This window comes from Elgaria multicarinata, chromosome 9 (genome assembly GCF_023053635.1).
Source record: "Elgaria multicarinata webbii isolate HBS135686 ecotype San Diego chromosome 9, rElgMul1.1.pri, whole genome shotgun sequence".
NCBI classification, from domain to species: domain Eukaryota; kingdom Metazoa; phylum Chordata; class Lepidosauria; order Squamata; family Anguidae; genus Elgaria; species Elgaria multicarinata.
In genome coordinates this window covers 84231881-84254211 of record NC_086179.1, presented here as the reverse complement: position 1 = coordinate 84254211, position 22331 = coordinate 84231881, and the positions used below count along the sequence as shown (strand labels likewise).

The window sequence follows — 22331 nt, the reverse complement described above, 5'->3', positions numbered from 1 at the left end:
TCTTTGGGCAGTTTACAAAGATTAAAACATGGAACATTAAAAACAAATACCTTTGATTATTATTATTATTATTATTATTAACAACAACAGGAGGAGGAGGAGGAAGAGGAGGAGAAAGGGCAGGGAGCCTGGTGGGCACCGAAAGATATATTTGTGGGCACACTGATGCCCACGTGTACCATGTTGGAGACTCTGGCTCTAGCTGATTGCTCACTATTTTTGCTCAGGAAGACTGTCTACTCCTGAACTTTCCTTACTCTCTTTCAAGCATCATGGGGAAGTCATAATTTTAACAGTGGAGTACTGTTGGTTGAGTGTGAACCGTACAAAAGTAGAAGCATCTGCTCATGTGTGAATGTGACGCTGGGTTGCTGGGAACAGAACATGACAAAGAGCGAGAATGCTGTGAACTCGCTATTAGATAGATAGTGATTATGGTTTGGAGCTTTAGATTTAATTTTACATTGGTGTATTGTTTCAGGCATGCTTTGATGTCCCCATAGCTTCCCTAGGCATTACTTGTATAACAGGTTCCTTAGAGTCCTGCGTTTTCATCTATTGGCTTTTAGTTTTGCAGACTGAGGTGTAATGAGTCTATGTTTTCAGATAGAATAATAATAGCCCAAAGTATTAAGAAGCTCTCAAATATGCCTAATTCTACTTGAAGGAGTACAGTTGCTGGGAGCACAAAAAGGCTGATTTTATTGCTTTGTGTACTATTGTGAGGCCTTTTTAAAAGGGGCCATCCATTAGCTGTCAGAATTGTGTGCTGGTCAAGAAGAGATAAAGATATATATGAAGGTTTCAAGATGAATAAAAAGCTGCTCTTTCTTGGGAGCTGCTCTTTCTAGATCAGATAAAGTTCCCCCGTGTTTCTTTCCTTCTGATGGCAGTACATCAAAACCTTTTCATAGATTAGTAACACACGCTTGGGATGCCCAGACCAGACCTTTCAATGCATAGTCAGTTTTCAGACTGACGGATGATGTGGCCTTTGGTTTTTTGTGGGGTTCTTTTTGGTGGCAATCTTTCATCTCTCTATAAAAATGAACAGAAAAGTTCAGCGGGTGCACGAAGTAAATATTATAACTTACACGCTTCTCCTGTTTTTGTCCTTTACAACTGATAGTAGATTTTTGTACTGAATAAGGAATAGCAACTCCACCAGAAAGATTAATAGAAACCCAATGCCCAACACCTTCCTTTTTTCTTCCCTTTCTGCCGTGAAGACCAGAACTGGCTTAAGGGTAATGATAGCATTTTAAAAGGATAATTGTTTCCACATTGATAACTGCTGTCTCGATGAATTGGAGGTTGCTGGGGGAACATAGATAATGGTCGTTAGATATGTGCGTGCATACAGAAATGATGACATGAAGGGGCACCGATACTTGCGATGGGGTTTTAAAGATTGTTATTGGTAAATGATTACCTACTGGGATGTAAACAGAGTAATAGTAGTAGTAAAAGTAGTCATACTAGTATGATCTACATAGGGCTATCACTGAAGAGCATTTGGAAGCTTCAGTTGGTATAAAACCATGCTAAGCAGTGCATGGCACTGTGATTATATGACCCATATACTGAAAGTTCATCCTTTGTTGCAAATTGTTTTCCAGTCTCAGTTCAAAGTGTTGGCTGCCAGTTTATTAGAAAGCAAAAGAACGAGGGAGGAGAATAAAAAACCATGAGGTGGTGCTCAGATCCTCCTGTGTCTTCTGTGGGAGTGGGGTTTCTTGAAGAAGCCAAATCCGCTTCTTCCGAAGAAGTTTTCCCTGGGCTTGGGTTGGCCGGGAGCCTGACCAGAGCCAAAACATAATTTGAGTTTTTGACCCCATACTATTAACTCGCAGAATCCAGGCTGCAATGGCATGAGCTCTATATTCATGTTTTACCACTGTGGAAGAGGCATAATCTCTTCCAGATTTTTGCCGTTGTGACCCTACAAGCTTTTGGTTACTTGTCAAGGGCATTTGGAAGATTCCCAGAGGATGCTGTCATGATGTAACAGAACCGACCATAATTGAATTTAAGTTGAAAATCTATAAGTCTAGAGTCAAATACTTGATAGCATGTGCAGTTGGTGTGATGCTCTCCTTGTGTGCTGTATGAGGCATCAAAACATAGGAACGAAGTTTGTCCCACATTAATAAGTACCTTAACAAGGCATCTGCATGGGGTGAGCAGTTGTTTTTACAGCATACATCAGCATAACCTCTCGTTTGGATTACTGCAATGCGTTATACGTGGGGCTGCCTTTGAAAACGGTCCGGAAGCTTCAGCTGGTACAAAACAGGGCAGCCCGTTTACTAACAGGGACTGGCTGGCGAGATCACATTACGCCAGTCCTTTTACAACTTCATTGGCTGCCAGTCCAGGTCCGGGCCCGATTCAAAGTGCTGGTATTGACATTTAAAGCCCTAAACGGTTTGGGGCCAGGTTATTTGAAGGAACGCCTCCTCCCATATGTACCTACCCGGACCTTAAGATCATCTACAGGGGCCCTTCTCCGTGAGCCCCTGCCAAAGGAAGTGAGGCAGGTGGCTACTAGGAGGAGGGCTTTCTCCGCTGTGGCACCCCGGTTGTGGAATGAGCTCCCCAGAGAGGTCCGCCTGGCGCCTACACTGTACTCCTTTCGTCGCCAGCTGAAGACCTTTTTATTCACTCAGTATTTTAACACTTAATTTTAACTTAAATTTAAATTATACTGTTTTAACTCTGTATTTTAACCTTATATCAATTTTGCTGCGTGGTTTTATCCTGGTTGTGCTTTTTATATTGTATTTTGTATTTGTATTTTTAACTTGTTGGTTGTTTTATGATGATTTTAATTTTTGTGAACCGCCCAGAGAGCTTCGGCTATTGGGCGGTATAAAAATGTAATAAATAAATAAATAAATAAACAATCAAATCCATGTGGAATTCATATTAATATATGGTGTTGAGGGCCTAGGCTTCACACATACATCCTAATTGCTTAATAATTAGTGCATAAAGTGGAGGTTTACACATGAGAATGGGCTACTACTGGTCTAACGCTGTAGACAGAATGCTAATATTGTATCATGTACATAATCTCAAACGCAGCACATTTCAGTGGTGTCTCTTCACAGTGCTCACATTTAGCTGCCAGTCATCAAGCGATATACATGAATGTGTGAAATAGTCCATAGATATATTCGGTTTCTCTCAGTCTGCCTCTTCTTCTCTTTCCTTCACCGCTCTCTAAATGCACTGCTCATTTATTCGCTCAGATTTTCTCTACATTTTCTACCAGCTGTCATTGACATATTTTGTTCACATTGTATTAGCTTCCTTATTTCTGAAAATATCTGTGAATGGTGTGGCCATATACTATTAGTATGGTTATATACTGTTAGTAATATCTATGAGTGGTTATACTAGGCTGACCATATGAAAAGGAGGACAGGGCTCCTGTATCTTTAATAGTAATGTAGAAAAGGGAATTGCAGCAGGTGTCAATTGAAGAGGGTGAAATGCTCTCTTCATCACAACAGTTAAAGCTACCCCACCTATAGTAGAGTGACCAGATACAAAAGACGGCCGGGCTTCTGCAGCTTTAACTGTGTTGATGAAGAGAGAATTCCACCCTCTTCAATTGACACTTGCTGAAATTCCCTTTTCTACATTACAGTTAAAGATACAGGAGCCCTGTCCTTCTTTTCATATGGTCACCCTAGGTTATACTATTAGTATTGCACAAATGGCAGGGTCCCCACCACCAAGTTAGTACAGTTGTCAGCAGGGTTACTATGTAGCAGTGTTACAAGTTATAGGTATTATAATATATATTAAATCCCTAAACAATTTAGGAACAGGTTACTTGAAAGATCTTCTTTCTCTATATAGACCCTCTAGAAAACAACATTTTTTCAGGGGAGGCCTTGTTGTCCATGCCATATCCTACAGAATCCTCTCTGGCAGAAATATGGCAATGGGGGGGTCTTCCAAGTGGTAGTGCCCACACTCTAGAATGATCTCTCCTTTGCAATACATCATTGGCAATCATGTGTTTTCCACATATATTAAAAATTTATATATCCTGGCTTTTCCCAACCGTTGAGCCCTGTCTTTTGGAGCCTTGTAATCTATAATGTTGTTGAGTTTTTATAATGTTTTATAATTTGTTGTAAAACATTTTGGGATTTCTTAAAATTTTAAATTAATTAATTTAAGAGATGGTGTTATTATGGGAAGGACTCCAGCACTGGCTGCAATGCACAGTGTACGGATATGTACTTTTCTGGGACTAATTTCGACCATTTTGGTTATAGGAATTGCTATAGACAATTGGATGGTCAATTGAAGTTGAAGAGCTTAATGTGTGTGTTGCAGGCAAAACTGTAGTTTATTTATGTGTTGAATATTTATACCATGTCTTTCTGTTTTGACACAAGACCCTAAGATACCCATCAACCAAATTTAAAATAAAATAAAAAATAAAATACATTAAAATTACAACATATAAAAACAACACAGAGCAGAAGTTTGTTCTGTCCAGTTTTCACATCAGTTTTCTAAAGGTTTTTTCAAAGCCTGCACAAATATTCATACATATTTTTATATGAAATTTCACCTAATATACATATTTTTTAAAGCCGTTGTCCCATATAGATTCCTTTTTGTATGCTATTTTCCCTAAGGTACACATTTCTGTATGCATTTTTGGTCAGAACTGCATTCCAAAATTCACAGAAGTACAAACACTGAATATTTATTTAAAAATATTTCTATACTGCCTGTCATGTAAAAACATATCCAGGCAGTGTACAACAATAAAATAATAATATACATTTTAAATGTACTACATATATACATATATATACATTGATGGTGCTATATAAATAAATAAATAATAATAATAATAATATATAATACTAAAACATAATGACTGCGTTTAGATAAATGATAGTCAACGGTGGTGTAATAATCAACTTGACAGTTGTTTATCTAGGGGGTACTGCCTACACAACATAACAATAAACTGTAGTGTGAATTAGGATCGGTGTTGAATTGACTGTTAGTCCATACTGAGTTGACTCACTCATTCCCTGCCCCCTCTCTCCCCCTCAGTCCTCCTGCTGGTATCCCATCATCCATTGTTGCTGAAAATGTATTCTGTTGGCTTGACTAGAGTGGCAGCTGCTGCTTTGACCGCTCTTGCCTTGCAACTCTGTGGTTGATGAAATAACCAACGATGGCTGAGAAAAATAACCAACAGTACCCTCCACACCACACGATAACCAACAGTGGTTCAAATAGCCAACTTTGTACAACATTGGCTATTTCCATGCGTTATTTCAGCCAAATAACTAAAAAACTCTTTCCATACAACACAATAACCCACAGTGGATTAAATATCCAACCATCGACTATTTAAACCACCATTGGTTACTGTGTTGTTTGAACCTAGTCAATCAGTGACCATCAGCTAAAAATCAGGATTACAGACATCACAACTCATCAAATGCTAAAATGAATAAAACAGTCTTCAACATGTGCATACATTTTATGAGGGCTGGTGCGGTGCTTGTTTTACCCCCGGAGATAGTATTCCAGAGAGTAGGTGCCATCACAGAAAAGGCCCTCTTTTTGGGTGTTTCCACGTAGACATCTGCAGAATGTAGCACAACTAGGAAGGGCTCTGATGGTGATTGCAGCTGTCAGGCAAGTCTGTTCAGCATATTAATTAGAAAATGCAAATTACGTTTGTTCATAGTAAAATGCAAACCAAATAAAATTCGCCCCCATGCCTACGTATAATATGATACTGAGATTGACACTTATACGACCGTTCAGAAGTGACATTAGTATACCTGTTGTACTTAAGACATGAATGTAATTATCTTTCCTAATGTCTAATACAGTAATGTTTATTTAAATTTTAAACTTGTTTTCTTCCCAGATGATCAGCTTAAGTGCTATTATATCTATCATAAGAAACCTATCTTATCTTTAAGAGTACGTATGCATTACAGGTTCAAACTGACCTAACATTCATTCTCTTTGTTTGTTTTTCTTTAGCGTCTTGCTGAAGCAGCAGAGAAATTTCAGAAAGAACATCAATGGCAGGATGAGTTTGCGGTGAGCATGGATATTTATTTTCATTCCTCCACAATGTAGTTAGTTCCCAGTGACCCTGTTCAGATGACATGCTAAGCCATGGTGGTTAAGCATTTTGAGCTAAACATTATGGCTTGTATGTCATGTGAACTATGGCTTAGTGTGTCGTGTGAACCATGGTGTAGCATGTCACATGAACCATTCCTAACCATGGTGGCTACATAGCCACACTATAAACACACTCACTAATCATTTGCTGCAAAAGGGTTACCAGCCTAACTATGACTTAGTGTGTTGTCTGAACAGGCCCATTTTCTAATTTCTCAGTTTGTCGTGTTAGTTATACCAATAAGCATTGCACCCTTATTTCAATATGGTTTCCTCAAAGATATGCAGGACCTATATATAGATGCTATTGAAGAAATGTTGGCTAGTTGTTTTCTAGACAATAGACAATGAAGATTGACTGTTGAATCCATGCTAGGGTAAAATAATGAGTGAAAATCAACATTGAATCCATTTGTTACTTGGAAGTGAGATTAAATTAATCTAGCCATCAATCTAAATAAAGGACCACAATATATTCATTATTTATTGTCCCTGATTTTCTCTAATTCCCCACCAGGCGTCATTGAGATATCTTGCTCACATCATGGTCATTTGCCTTCTGAAATACAGTTCTGTTTTGTGTACGAAAGGAATATATGAGCAGGGTGTACATACACATCAAGATAACATTATGCTAGTCAAGAGATATAGTTTCTACATTGTTTTAAAATTCTAAATTGCCTTGGGTATCCATTCTGGTCCAAAACTGACTCAGAAATCATGAATGAATGAATGAATGAATGAATGAATAAAATATGCTATGGAAATCCATGGACATTATAGATCTCTGAAATTTAATTTGGAGCTAGTCCAAAATACTACAGTAACAATTGCCCTCAGAGGTGCTACTCAAAATTGTTTTATTTATGTGATTGGTATTCTTTAATGTCTTCTGTTAGTTATTCCTGGGACTCCCCTTTCTTCCACTGAGAGAAAGAAAGAAAGGGTTCCTAAACTGGAATGGGAAAGAGAAAATCAATGGAAAATCCCATAGTGATATAGTTTTGTCATAAACACTTTCAAAAAGGCACAAGTGAGATCTGAAACAAAATATTGCAGCTGCAGCATGGTTCCTTTTTGCTGCTACCCTTCTCCATATTACTCCACTCTACCATCAACAACAGTCAATCCCCATTCCATGGACACTGACCTTGTTCAGTCCTCACTGGGCTGTTTTCGGGGTTCCCAAAAGCTAACGTTTTTTTATTTTTCTATAAACCTGGGAGCTTTGTGTACCCTGCTGATAACTCAGTCATACACATATGTGGCTACATAAAAATTGTCACTCACTCCTGAACATCAGAAATAGATGAAATTATGTTGGTGTGGTCACAACAAAGTGGATTACGATTTGATTTCACTATGAAGAAGGCTTGTGTGAATAAGAGTTTTTTTTTAAAAAAAATCTGTACATAAACTAAGGGCTCATAATATAAGAACCTTGCCACCTCTAGCTTTTTGTAAATGCCTAAACACTCCAGAAAGTTTCAGAAACTCCTAAATGCCTGCTATGTAACTGGGTGTCGTAAATCACCAACGTTTCAGAGATAAGAAGGTGAGAAATGTCAATAAACAAGTCAAAAGCCAAAGTAACTGTCCAAAATTGGGTCAACAATACTGAAATCAGGAAGACGTCAAGGCGTAGTCAAAGTCTGGACCAAGGTCAGGTTAGGTCCAGGCAAAGTTCAGGAGCTGGTAGGTAAGAAACAAGGGCAAAGGCAGAGAAGAACAACCATTGCTTCCATCACCACTCAGAGGCCCTTGCATGTCTTAATAGGCATGGTGGTGATTAGGGATTGCGGTCAGCGCCACTCCTCAAACGCTCCCAGGTTCAGCTGTTCCTCCTTCCTGCTCTATCTCCAGCTGAGGCACAACACTGGGGATTGAATGAACTGAGCTATCAAGCCACCAAGTTCCATGTCTGCCCTACAGTTGGCAATGGAGGACAGTTGATGTGGTCTGGCTACAAGCACTTTGATTACACCAGTTGGTGGAGGAGGCAACAGCAACCAGGGGGAGGAACTTAAGTGAGCAGCAGCCAGCAAGTAGGGGCAGTTTTTTGGAGCAACAGCCAGCATTCAAGGCACTGATATACCGTGACAATTTAGACTGGGATTGGGGTGTATTGGAAGGATTCACTCTGAACTCTTGAGCCTAAGAGAGGGTGAGTGACATGGGCAGCAGTTAGCCTATAAGAATGGTTAGATGAATCTAGGCCAGTGACGTTTGAATGACTTCAGATTGTTTTAGAAATATGTGGGAACCTCATGAGAAATGCGGCCTTAGCAAAACCCTGGCCTAAAATAATAATAAAAAATGGATCAGATATTTTACCTGTGCCGAATTTGCTTTTAGTTTCACTTCATGCAAGATCCTATGAAATGCTAAAGTTGCACAGGTCGACATGTTCAGAAATGTTGCTCATCTTGCAGAAACTCTTTTGGCGTTTCTCAAAAATCCTCCGATGCTTTCACCTAAGGAGAAAGTCTCAAATTTGTTTGAAATGTGCTTGAGGCAAAATTTCAGTGGCAACTCTAACTTTTGTTGGAATCTGCTCTATTTTACAACTATATTGTGTGTGGGGTGTGTGTGTGTGTGTGTGTGTGTGTGTGTGTGTTGTCCCACTTAGTTGGCACTCTCCCGTGGATTCACGTTCTTTTGCCCTTTATGTTCAATAAGAATAAAAGATGGTTGGTTTGTAGACTCTGCTCAGGGAGGTTGTAATTCATCAAATTTCACTGCCAGGAAGGTTTTGCAAAATTGTACTGAAAACCTAATCTTTTATTAATGCATTCAGTGAAAGAAAGTCTGCAGCTAACACAGTATCAACATGCATATCTCTTTTTTTGGCAGGAGAAATCGAGTTGTCATAAAAGCAGCTTGAAACCAAGCTTCTGCCTTTCTCTTTTGAATTGGGATGAGGGAACTGTGTAGAATATAACAACCTTGACATTAGGTTACGCAATTAAATTTTGAATAAACGTATTAAGCTTCTCATAATTTAATTTGTTCCGTTTTAGCCAGAAGTAATCTTTCATTTCTTCTGGCCTACTTTTTCCCCCCGACAAAAAATGCCTGTTCAAATTAGTTTGCACACGGATCTGACTGCTGAACTTACTTTTCAGTATGATTTTTCTTGTTCCTAATGGCTGTTCCCTGAAACGGAATCAGCACTATAGAATGTCTTTCTTGCCATTGGACTTGGGCAAAGCGGCCTTGTCCTCTCGGTAAAGTTGAGCTCATTGTGCAGGTTCGTGCTCTTGTACTGGTGGAAGTCTTTTCAATACAACAGGAGTCCTAGACAAAACACGTTTCTTTTGGAGCGGGTGGGGAAATTTTGTCTAGTTACGCTTCCCATTAGCTCCAAATCTGCAATGATCTTGGCAGGCAGATTGTGACACAACGATAGCTTGTGGTGTTTGCGTTTGGCAGGGTGGTGTGAGGGGGATTTGTCCCTTCAAACACAAGGCGGGCTCAGTCTTCCAGATTGGATATATAGTTTCACTGCAGTAAAATAGATATTTAATAAATAACAGAGAAATGGCATTAGTATATACAGCTTGGGTAGGCTGCATAAGCCTTTCAAGCTTCCTTCCTTAAGAGAATTTTCTCTACAAAGGGTGGCCATCTTTAGAGGTCAGTCCTCTATTTGATGCACTGTCAGAAATTAGTTACCTGCATGAAGACATCCCCGATTGGAAAGGCTGTCCAGTTCAAGTTTGGTGTGTCACACCAAACTCCTCAGAATGCTCTCAGCCCCCCTCTAAGACTAGGGAAGGGTTTGGAACTCAGCGGGCCTTCTCTGTAGCGGCACCCACCCTCTAGAAAACCCTCCTTCGTGCGGTTCAGGAGGCAGAAAATGTAATATCTTTTAAACGCCTCCTAAAAACGTATCTTTTTAGACAAGCCTTCCCTGGACTGTAACTTATTCTGGTTTTATGTGATTTTTAAAGTTTTAAGTTTTAATCTGGATGATTATGTTATGGTTTTAGTTGTAAATGGCCCAGAGAGCCTAGGCTGTTGGGCAGTATAACTATGTAATAAATAAATAAATACATTATTGGTTTTAGGAGCCCCAGCTTATCTTAGGTGAGGACTGAAGACTTGACAATCCCTCCCACCTACAAAACACTTAACTGCTACCGGGAGTCGATAGTCCCTTTGATACTTCCTTGCTGTCTTCTTTCATTCTGTCAGTCTCTTCCTTCTCTTCCCTGCCTCAAGTTCTCTGGGTTTTATAAAGCTGCTTTCTTTCATGCTGTTTGGACTTTTTTTACTTTACCAGTCCCACCCTTACCTGACTCAGTTGCACGTGATTTCAGCCAGTTAGCGTGGGAAGGAAGCCAACTCAAACCACTCCCTTTCTTGGGCTCAACAAGTTCAGTTTAATGATAAAAAACCATAAACAGCACAAGCAGGGGCCTTGAATGATCATCTGGGGGCTGTCTGTATGTCGGGAAAGCCCCACGGTGGCAGCGGATCTGTGCTGCATCAGTTAGACAACACAGGTGCAGCTTTGCAGCCACCATGGGGCTGTCCTGTGAAGCTGCGGATTGAAAAAGTTTAGGACTTAACCCAACTTTTTCAGTGGGAGTGAAATCAGTATGTCTCTTCCGCCATCTTACCTCACTCCGGGGATGATCTGGAGGAGCGGTCCTGGTGGGAAGTGCCCAGTGATTGGTCACCTTCCACCAGAAGGAAGGTGTGTGGGGCAGCTCCAGTACCAGGATGACCTCCCAGAAACCCCATGCTCCTCCTCAGCATTGGGATACCTGACCCCACCCCGGGAGAGGGAAACTGTGGGGTTTCAGAGGGAGGCGGCGCAAATCCAGTGCTGTGAAGGCAGCTCCCTGGGCAGGAGACTCTACAAGCCCGTAAGTCACCTGGTCAGAATCTCCCCCACTGTGGTGAAATTCATTGTATTATAATAGTAGTAGTAGTAGTAATAATAATAATAATAATAATAAATATTTATTACCCACCTCTCCCTCTGGATCGAGGTGGGGAACAACACAAAACACAATGTAATACATAAAATTAGTTAAAAGAGCATATAAAACCAATACTTTATTTATTTATTGCATTTTTATACTGCCCAACAGCCGAAGCTCCCTGGGCAGTTCACAAAAACTTAAACCATTCAAAGTATAAAACAAACAGTATAAAAACATGATATAAAATACACATTAAAATTGATTAAAACATCTTTAAAACATTCTAAAAATAACAATCACAGCATCTTAAAATTCTTAGGTTTAAAATTCATCTGGGTAGGCCAGCCGGAAGAGACGTCTTCACAGCTGTCTTAAACTCAGAGAGAGCATTAAGTTGACAAATCTCCTCTGGCAAGCCATTCCAGAGTCTGGGGGCAGCAGAAGAAAAGGTCCTCTGGGTAACAGTTGCCAGCCTAGTTGTGGCTGACTGGAGTAAACCCTTCCCAGAGGACCTGAGTGTGTGGGGCAGATTGTATGGGAGAGTGCGATCCCGCAGGTAACCTGGACCCAAACCATGTAGGGCTTTAAAGGTAATAACCAACACTTTATACTTCACTCGGAAACCTATTGGCAGCCAGTGAAGTGATATTAAAGTTAGTGTAATATGGTCACCACTAGGTGTACCAATCTGGCTGCCATATTTTGAACTAGTAATTCTTTCTAGACACGCATCATCAAAAAGAGGATGCCGATTTGCATAAAAATAGCACCTGCTAATTTTTATGTAGAGATGCAAATTTAGAAATAGTTCTTATGGTTTCTCATTGAGGAATCCTGGATTAGCTTCTGCTGAAGCCCGGAGTTCCCAAGAACAGAGTGTGAAACCATTTGTGTTGATAGTGTGCACAAACGGATCTCAGACAAGAGGGTGGGATCTGCTGACCATACAGCCTCTTTGTCTCTGTTCACCACTGGTAAGTGAGCTAGGTGAGCTCAGAGACCCATCTAGCTGAATTGTTGTTGTTGTTGTTTTTAAGAGGAGGAACAGGAGGAGAAATCGCCTCCGGCAACATTTCTCCTGCCCTGCCTGGCATTGCTGGCAGGGCATAGGGACAGGCTGAGGGCTTCAACTTTGTTCTAAGCAGTTGGAAGCCAGTGATTTGATAAAGTAACAGGAAATTAGGATTAAAGTGGTAGAGCCTGAATGTATAACGTTAGGGTGACCATATTTTGGAAACCAAAAAGGAGGACAACATGGTCACCCCCAAGGGGGCGTGTCCAGTACCAAGGGGGCGTGCCCACCTGAACATAGCCTTGGTCACATGTCTGATTTTACAGCACACATTTAAGACAAATCTTTTCTACATAACATCTTAATGTTAAAATCACTGAAATAAAGAACAAGTGAGAGATTCAATGTATCTGAAATTAATTTCACTCACTCCTACTTTTTTAGGTTTTGCTGTACTTTGAAGCTTTTGCTATACTCTGTGTGTTACATTCTCCCCTTCCCTCAAATATCTTTTCTGACTGTATCTTCACTCATTGCAAGCTGCTGCTGTTGTTGTTAACAGGGTTTGCTACTGGCCCCAGATCTGTTTCAAATTTGATATGGCTAAAGCTCTACCTAAAAGCTATCATGGTGCCAACTTTCAGCTCTTTATCTTTAAAAATGACAGTTTAAAAAATAATAATTTTATAACCTCATTTTTTAAAAAAAATCCTAAAAAATCAATGGATGAACGGATCTGTTTCAAATTTGGTGTGGCTAAAGCTCTACCTAAATCCTATCATGGTACAGAGTTTCATCTCTTTATCTTTAAAAAGGATGATTTTAAAAATAATAATTTTAAAATCTCAATTTTTAAAAAATTCCTAAAAAATCAATGGATGAACGGATCTGTTTCAAATTTGGTGTGGCTAAAGCTCTACCTAAATCCTTTCATGGTGCAAAGTTTCATCTCTTTATCTTTAAAAATGACAATTTGAAAAATAATTTTAAAACCTCAATTTTTAAAAAATTCCTAAAAAATCAATGGATGAACAGATCTGTTTCAAACTTGGTATGACTAAAGTGCTTCCTAAGAGCTACCATTGTGCCAAGTTTCATGTCTTTATCTTAAAAAATGACGGAGTTATAAGCATTTTTGTTAATTCCCATTAGAGCTGCTCTTTGAAAAAAATCCGGATTTCCCCTCTCCCTCCCGGATTTGTCATCGAAACCCTGGACAAATCCGGGCAAATCCGGTCATATGGTCACCCTGTATAATGTTCTGAATTTTTTCAAGGTGGGGAGAGTGAGATTTAGTTTCGAATAGATCCTGAAGTCTTTTTGTGTGTTGGATGAATTATGTGTAGAGGTTTTGCTATATATCTAGTTTCTAGTGCAGTCCTATATATGTCTACTCAGAAATAAGCCCTGTTGAGATCAATGGGATTTACTTTCATGCAAGTGAGTATATTGCATATTTTCATAATAATAACAAAGCATTTCCTGTGCAGATGTTTGTGCCAACAGAGATGTCCAGGGGGAATGGCTGTTGCCATGCAAGACATCAGAAGGCCTCATCTTGAGTATTATGGGCAGCAAATAAGCTGGAGGGTGTTCAGGGGAGGGCAACGAGGATTATAAGGGGTCTGGAAACAAAGCCCTATGAGGAGAGACTGAAAGAACTGGGCATGTTTATCCTGGAGAAGAGAAGACCGAAGGGAGACATAATATCACTTCAAATACTTGGAAGGTTACTCATAGAGGAGGGCCAGGATCTCTTCTCCATCATCCCAGAGTACAGGACGTGGAATAATGGGCTCAAGTTACAGGAAGCCAGATTCCAGTTGGACATCAGGAAAACCTTCCTGACTGTTAGAGCAGTACGACAATGGAACCAGTTACCTAGGGAGGTTGTGGCCTCCTCCACACTAGAGGCCTTCAAGAGGCAGCTGGACAGCCATCTGTCAGGTATGCTTTAGGGTGGATTCCGACTTGATGGCCTTATAGGTCCCTTCCAATTTTATAATTCTATGAGTCATGTTGCCATGCAGGACATCACTCACCCTACTCCATGTGTAGCATCTTAAATCTTACATGGAGTTAAAATATCACAGGGTGGGAAGGAGGATGAGAGGTTGTTTTCAGGTAGCAGCCCCTTGATTAGCATTACAGAGAATTCTGCCCGCCTCTTGATGACCTGAGCGGGGCGGGGAGCAGGGACGCAGCTCAGGAAGCAGCTGCCAAACAGAGACTGGAAGAGGAACAGGAGATGGTTTAGGACATGAGCAGAAATGGAGTGCACGGAATGACGAGGGCTTTTACCAAAATCCAATACCACTGAGGGACAAACTACCGTATTTCTTCGATTCTAAGACACACTTTTCCCCCCATATAAGCATCTCTAAAAATGGGGTGTGTCTTAGAATCGTGGCTGCGTTTATTATTTCTTAGAATCAAAGCTTTTTTTCTGTTGGTGGTACTGAAATTAGTGTGCGTCTTACAATCGATGGCATCTTAGAATCGAAGAAATACGGTATGTTTTGTGCATACCGTGCAGCTTTGCCTTCTGCTTTTCTTTCATTTCTTTTGGCCTGCTGGGGGCATTTTTCAAGGAGGTTGCAGCACCTGAGGAGGGAAGCTTTACCTACCCTGAAAAATACCCCCTGCAGGGCTGAGTGATAGTAAACAATCCCCCATCTCCCCTCCCCATGTGCTGTGACTCTTCCCAAGAAGTGTCTTCACTGTACCTGTAGAAATTAAAGTCAGAAATCACTCACATTATGCAGTGAGTGAACATGTAGTTTGGCCCTTTGATTTATACCTTGGAGCTCCCAAAGTCACGCATATTCCAAAATTCACAAGCAAGCACATGCGTCATATAGAAGCACAGTGCTTCATGCTTTCTCCTGTGCTCACCCCATACATCCCATTTTGGTACAGTTGAGGTCATCCCTTGGAAAATTAGCGATAATCTATTTTACAGAATGCATCCTTAAAACTCAATTTTGCATTCATTTTTAATGGCACCCACTACAATAAAAGTTTTAATAGCCTTTTAATGCTTGCATCTATAATTTAAGGATGAAGTGAATGGGATAATTACTAAAAAGGGCGGCAAGATTGCAAAGGAATGGTAGAGACCTTGTTAAATGCATACTCAAATTAAAAGGCAGTGGCTTTTCTTAAATATTGGATCATAATTCTACCTCTCCCTTATCAGATTTTAACACAATGCCAATTAAAAAGGTCTTTATTTGCATATATAACAACGAATATACTATAGAAGTGTCAAGGGCTCTGGAAAACCTTAAATGATTTATAAAGGGGAGAAAAGCAACTTCATGTATTGTTGGTACATCAGGAAAAGAAAGCTTTAATTGCCATTTTTCCTAGTTTGATTACCTTTCCTCGCCTATCTGAAAATTCCTCCCCTCTTTTGTTTTCGTGTATTTATTATGTTATATAGCCCGTTCTTACATGCCCCCTCCCCCGTCCCGGCGGTCTTCTGACCAAGGCACTGACTAAATTCATCAGTGCTGTGGCATGCAAGGTTCCAAGTCCTCTTGCAAGGCACAACATCACTTCTCTTATGAATTAAAATCTGCTCATTTTTTTAAAAAAGTTCATTTTCAGTTTTGGCTTGGAAGTAGAGGCAACATGTTTTAAAATAACCCCTACATGTTTTTTTGAGATTCTGAAGCCCAAGGAGAAATTGTTTTTGTTTTCTTGTGAAGGCCTGATGGCAAAGATCACACTTTGAAAAGCGAGGAAATACGGATAAAATGTGCACAAAATGCATAATATTCTCTGAAGGGGGTATTTTACAATTATATTTGATGTTACATTTGATTGCACTTGAATGGTTGGTTAGCTGGACCAATTTTCTTCCAGTTGCACCCATAATATTAATTGCCCTTACACATTTATAAATGTAAGAAACATCCAATTTGAATTTTAACAAGCTGGGTCTTTCTGCTTCATTTGCCTTCTACTTATCTGCATGCAGAAGATTGTGACAGAGGCTTCTAGGGACTGATTATGAAGTAGAGCCAGTCTTTCCTAAAATAAATGGTGTATGTGTGTGTGTGTGTGTGTGTGTGTGTGTGTGTGTGTGTATATATATATATATATATATATATATATATATATATTTGTTGTCTATTTGCTTGAGATGCATTAAAGTTTGCTGGTAAATACTGATTTGTAACATTGAGATGTATTCTAATGTTCCTCGTGTTGCCTTGACAATACCATTTCAGCACTTGGCTATCATATGAAAAAGTATGACTGTAATGACTTTGAGCCACATCCACCTATAGCAAGGTGATCATGTACCTCCCACTCATCAACCTTTGATGTCAAATGACATATTACATTAATTGCTTAACACGTTGCTGAGATGGACTGTTTCTTTACTTTTGTGATTCAGATCAGGACTAGCACACACCAGAAGGGGTGGATTAAACTTCCCCCACCTTTTTGCTTCTTGAAATTCCTTCTCTCCCCCCCCCCACACTCTGGGGTGTGTGGTTAAAAAAGAATAAAATATCTTCATTGGAATAATAATAATAATAATAATAATAATAATAATAATAATAATAATGGCTCCAGTGGAGGCTTTTTAACCCCTCTCCTGGAGATAGAATTTTGGGTGGGAAAGGGGTGGGGTAGGTTTAATCCTCCCAGTACACACTCATCCTGATCTAAATAGGGTCTGCATATAGTTACACTGAAGTAAAGAAAATACAACTCAGCAACATATTACACAATTAAATTAATGTGTGGTTTGACACTCGATCGCTCACTCACTCACTGCCACTGCCTATATTGGTTCTTGGTGTTCCTGAAAATGCTTCAAAATCAGGCAGATTATAGGAAAAAAAATTTATGTCCAATTATGTTCTCCTAAATCGCAAATTCTTTGGACCCCCAGGTCTGCTATGCCCATGCAATCTGTAGTCATTGGAAGCCTTCAGCGATTTGATCCTATAGAGTGAATACTCAGATCTCTGGGCTTGTGTGAAATGGATTCATTTTTAAAAGGTTAGGTAAAAGTCCTTCGTCAGCCAAAGTATTGGTTCTGTTTTCTGTTTTTCAATCTAGATGAATGGAATCTTAAAGCATGGGGGGGTGGGTGGAGGAGACGGCGGACAAGAAACAAACAATCAAAACCCTCTAAAATGGGGGAAGGAAGAGAGTTCAAAGGGATTGGAGGTTTTTGTTCATTGGTTGTGAATTCATATGGAGATACAGGCTTTAATCATGGTGCATTTATGTAGACCGTGTTAACCTGAGTGTGACATGACAACTGTAGAGGAATTGTATCCAATACTTCTCTAGCAGAATAATGCATTATTCCAAGTGGCTACATTTGATTCAAGGACACGATGGCAATTCAGTACTGTCTAGGCTTGGCTGTGCTGATAGGTAAAAGCGAGGTGATATACTAATAGAGTTCCTAATAAATGGGCTGTATTAATCATGTCCTGTGCTAACTATGTCCATTTCCCACAAAGCAATTGAAATGTGCCTGAACATTCCCCCCCCCCCCGTTATCTCGGGCTATACAAGGGTTAGAGACTTTCTCTTTTTTATTTATTTGAAAGCTGGGAATCTGAGCTATCCAGTGGGTCCCTTCAGATCATGGGGGCTGCAGCCCCCTTAGCGCGGTCATTAATCCAGCTATGGATGTGTGAAAAAGTACTTCCTTTTGTCTGCCCTGAATCTCCCACCGCTCAACTTCAGTGGAAGACCCTCGGTTCTATTATTATGACAATGGTGCGGGGGGAAATCACTCCATTCTCTACATAACATCATTTATCCATAGCATGTCCCTCACTTGCTTTCCCCCCCTAAACCAAATAGCCCCAAATATTGTAACCATTCCTTGTTTGCCCACCCCTACCCTATGGATGTTTTCGTTGAGGTTCCCTGGAACAACACAGTGTTACAAGCTGTCAGCCTACTTTGCACATTAACTCATATTTGTTTTTGGGTAGTAGCATGATGAATATTTTTAACGTAGCTGTGAGAAATGTCAGAAACTGGCAGAAATCAAGGTGGTTACTATTATACAGATAACTTGATGACTTAGCTTTCTAATTCTGAGCTTCATTTTTCAAAACTAACTTTTCAGGTAGCTTACACCAGTGTAAAACGAACCAAAATGGTAGCTTAAAATAATACAATACAGTAACATGGGTGTGCACAAGGGGTGCGCCGGGTGTGCCCAGGCACACCCTAATGTCTCAAGCAATAAGTGCCGAATTGAGGGGGCCACTGAGTAGGCATTCAGGTGCAGTGGGAATGGCCCCCTGGCTGCCTTCCAACTGCTCCTCCACCGCACCAAAGACCACTGCCTCCAAGAGAGCATCATTGTTCCTGACAGTAGGAATGAAAAGGCCAGTGTCACCACAAAGCCCCACCAGTGCTGGGCCTTGAAGAGCATCTCCTCATCCCTCCCCCTCACCTGCAACAGCCCTCCCACGGTCAGGTAAGCCAATTGCAGAGTAGGGCATCAATGCCTGCAGTGTTTAATAAATAAATAAATAAATAAAAATAATGCCCTTTATGACTGAGTATTCAATAAACGTTCATCTTTAAAAATCCCTGGGTGCACACCCTAATGAGATATGCTGCACACCCCTGTGTACAATAGTAACAACTTCCTGTCCCCACCAATAAAAGCAGGAACAGGTGTAGCTGGTAGAAACAGTTGAAAAATAAGTGGTCTGTCCTAAAACTCCTCAATCCATCAGTTTGAACCCCAGCTGGATAAAAATATCTTAGGTAGGTGGCGGAAGGAAAGGACGAAAGGATTTCCCAAAGCAGGGGTTTTTATAGTCCAGGTGCAGTCACATAGTCCTATTCAGTTGTGCATTGACCAGATGGAGAATATCTTCCCCAACAGATCCTAAAGAGGAGGCAGGTTCTTCTGGGAGAAGATGGACCTTTTGGTGTCCAGTCTGTAGTTGCATATGTGAGGTGAAAGGAAAGTTTTATATAAGCCTGAAAAAGAGGATAATGACAGCATCTGAATTCAAGTGCATGTGCCTTTCATTATGTCTTTTGGGGTCTATAGAACATGACTCTGTTCTTCAGTTTCATCTGGAAATGTCACTTTCTTAATACAAATGATCATAACCCCGCCACCCCCGAAATCCAGTCTATTCAGAAAAAGAAAAATCACTAGTAGGGCAAAAGCAGTAAAAGTTTGGGGGCAAGGAGATAAATATACTTGATGGTCATCATCATACTTTTTTTCGCCATTACATTTTAGCTAGAAAATGAGAGGTATGAACTGGGATCATGGATCACCTCTGCATATTGATCACGAAACTAATTAGAAACAGTGCACCTTCTGAAAGGCAGAAACCGGGTCCGGTGTCACTTCAATTTTCATGCCATTTAGGCACCACTGGAAAGAAAATAGAGATGCATTATCCCTTTTAGGCTAATGATCCTCCCCTCCCTCCCCTTTACAAACGGCATCTTATTAAAAACAAAATGCATGATGGTATTGAATTAATTAGCACCTTGCAGGTACTTTAGCCTTGTATAACGAACATGCTGCATTGTTAACAGAAGCTTACTGGAAACTAATGTCTTCTCTCTTCCTGCTTTCTAAGCACCTCCAAAGACCTCTTAACACTGCTGTAAGATTCTAATTATTTTATCTGCCATTTTCAATTCCAGATGGAGCTGCAGCTTTAATAGCTATTTCAAGTTGGTGAGAGCCGACTCCTGGAGTGCAGCTCTAGTTTGGAAAGTAGGGCTGTAAAAGATTAAAGTCAAAAGATTGGCTTTTAAAAAAGAAGAAGAAGCTGATTGGCTTTCTGGTTTTAACCAGTTAATCAGCTGATTGTCCAATTAAAATTAAATCTCTCTCTCTCCCCCTCTCTGTCTGTGTGTGATTGAATATATATATATGATGTATTTGTAGAGACCATCATTTTTAAGCTGTAATGAGAGAGTGTACAATACAGCATAGGACAGCATAGTGAAATATTAATGGATGAAGGAATTTGTGGTGAGCAGCAGCATAGTGAAATATTAATGGATGAAGGAATTTGTGGTGAGCAGCAGTGCTGGGTTTGGATGTGGGAGATCCAGATTCAAATTTGTGCCACCGTTGTGACCCTTCCTGGGCCAGTGCTGCCTTTCTAGACCAAGCAAATGCCCCTTTGCTTGCTGGCCGATGTATACAACTTGCAGGACCACCCTCATATTCACCTTTTTTATAGTAATGAACAAATGTTGCCCTTCTGTAAACATTTTGCAACACCCCCTTCATATACAAGCTAGAACCATACCTCTTAAACACAATGGCAGATAAAAACATGGCCAGGAAAGTAATGATTCTCTCTGGTATGAGAACATAAGAAGTGCCATTCTTGATCAGACTGAGGGTCCATCTAGTCCAGCACTCTGCTCACACAGTGGCCAACCAGCCATCGGCCAGGGACCAACAAAGCAGGACATGGTGCAACAGCACCCTCCCACCCATGTTCTTCAGCAACTAGTAAACACAGGCTTATTGTGTCGAATACTGGAGATAGCACAAAACCATCAGGGCTAGTAGCCCTTGATAGCCTTCTCCACCAGTAATTTATCCAACCTTCTTTTGAAGCCATCCAGATTGGTGGCCATCACTACATCTTGCGGTAGTGAATTCCATAATTTAACTATTCACTGTGTGAAGGAGTACTTTTTTAAAAAATTGTCCTGAATCTCCCACGGATCAGCTTCATGGGATGACCCTGGGTTCTAAAAGTGTCTCCCTGTCCACATTCTCCACACCATACATAATTTTGTACACCTCCGTCATGTCTCCCCTCAGCCTCCTTTTTTCCAATCTAAACAATCCCAGTAGTTGTAACCTTCCCTCATAGGGAGATGCTCCAGCCCCTTGATCACTTTAGTTGCCCTTTTCTACACTTTTCCCAGCTCTATAATATCCTTTTTTAGGTGTGGTGACCAGAACTGTACACAGTATTCTAAGTGTGGTCGCCACATAGATTTGTATAAGGGAAGTATGATACTGGCCGTTTTATTCTCAATTCCTGTTCTTATAATGCCTAACATGGAGTTTGCCTTCTTTACAGCGGCCGCACACTGGGTGGAGATTTTCATTGAGCTGTCTACCACAACCCCAAGATCTATTTCTTGTTCGTTCACCACCAGCTCAGATCCCATCAGCTTATACTTGAAGTTGGATTTGTTTTGCCCAAACATATATCACCTTTACACTTAATTATTATTTATTTCATTTATATCCCACCTTTTTTCCTCCAAGGAACCCAAGGTGGCGTACATAATCCTCCTCTCCATTTTATCCTCACAACAAGAACCCTGTGAGGTAGGTTGGACTGAGAGTCTGTGACTGGCCCAAAGTCACCCAGTGGGTTTCCATGGATGAGTGGGGACTAGAACTTGGATCTTCCAACTCCCAGTCCAACACCTTAGCCACAACACGACACGACACTTGCTTACATTGAACCACATCTGCCATTTGGATGCCCACTCTCCCAGCTTGGAGAGATCCCTTTGGAGCTCTTCACAATCTCTTCTTGTTTTAACAACCTTAAATAATTTGGTATCATCGGCAAACTTGGCCACTTCACTGCTCAGTCCTAAATCAAGATCATTTATGAACAAGTTGAAAATAATTGGTCCCAATATCGATCCCTGTGAGACCCCACTATTTACTGGCCTCCATCAGGAGAATTTACTATTTATTCCTACTCTCTGTTTCTGTTCTTTAACCAGTTACTGATCCATAAGAGGACCTCTGCTTTTATTCTATGGCTGCTAAGTTTGTTCAGGAGTCTTTCCAAAAGGCTTTATCAAAAACCTTTTGGAAGTCCAAGTAAACAAGGTCCACCAGATCACCCCTGTCTACATGTTTGTTTACACTCTCAAAGAATTCTAGTAGATTAGTGAGACAGGATTTGCCTTTGCAGAAGCCATGTTGATTCTACTTCAGCAGGACATGCCCTTCTATGTGCTTATTAATTCTGTCTTTAATAACGATTTCAATCAATTTACCTTGAACAGATGTCAAGCTAACCATCCTGTAATTTCCTGGATCTACCCTGGATCCCTTTTTGAAAATTGGTGTTACATTGGCAATCCTTCCAGTCCTCTGGTACAGAGGCTGAGCTTAGGGACATGTTGCATATTTTTGTTAGAAGGTCCACAATTTCATATTTGAG

At 40.4% G+C, this 22331-nt stretch overlaps 1 protein-coding gene across 2 annotated transcripts in view; it reads left to right on the top strand.

Moving 5' to 3' along the window:
* The window catches only part of CACNA2D1 (calcium voltage-gated channel auxiliary subunit alpha2delta 1), a 488318-nt gene that overhangs the window by 209838 nt on the left and 256149 nt on the right, over positions 1-22331 (top strand). For both annotated transcript variants that reach the window (XM_063134222.1, XM_063134221.1), the window contains exon 4: positions 6046-6105. In XM_063134222.1, the coding sequence (XP_062990292.1) occupies positions 6046-6105 (60 nt within the window). The remainder of the gene's footprint in view (positions 1-6045; positions 6106-22331) is intronic.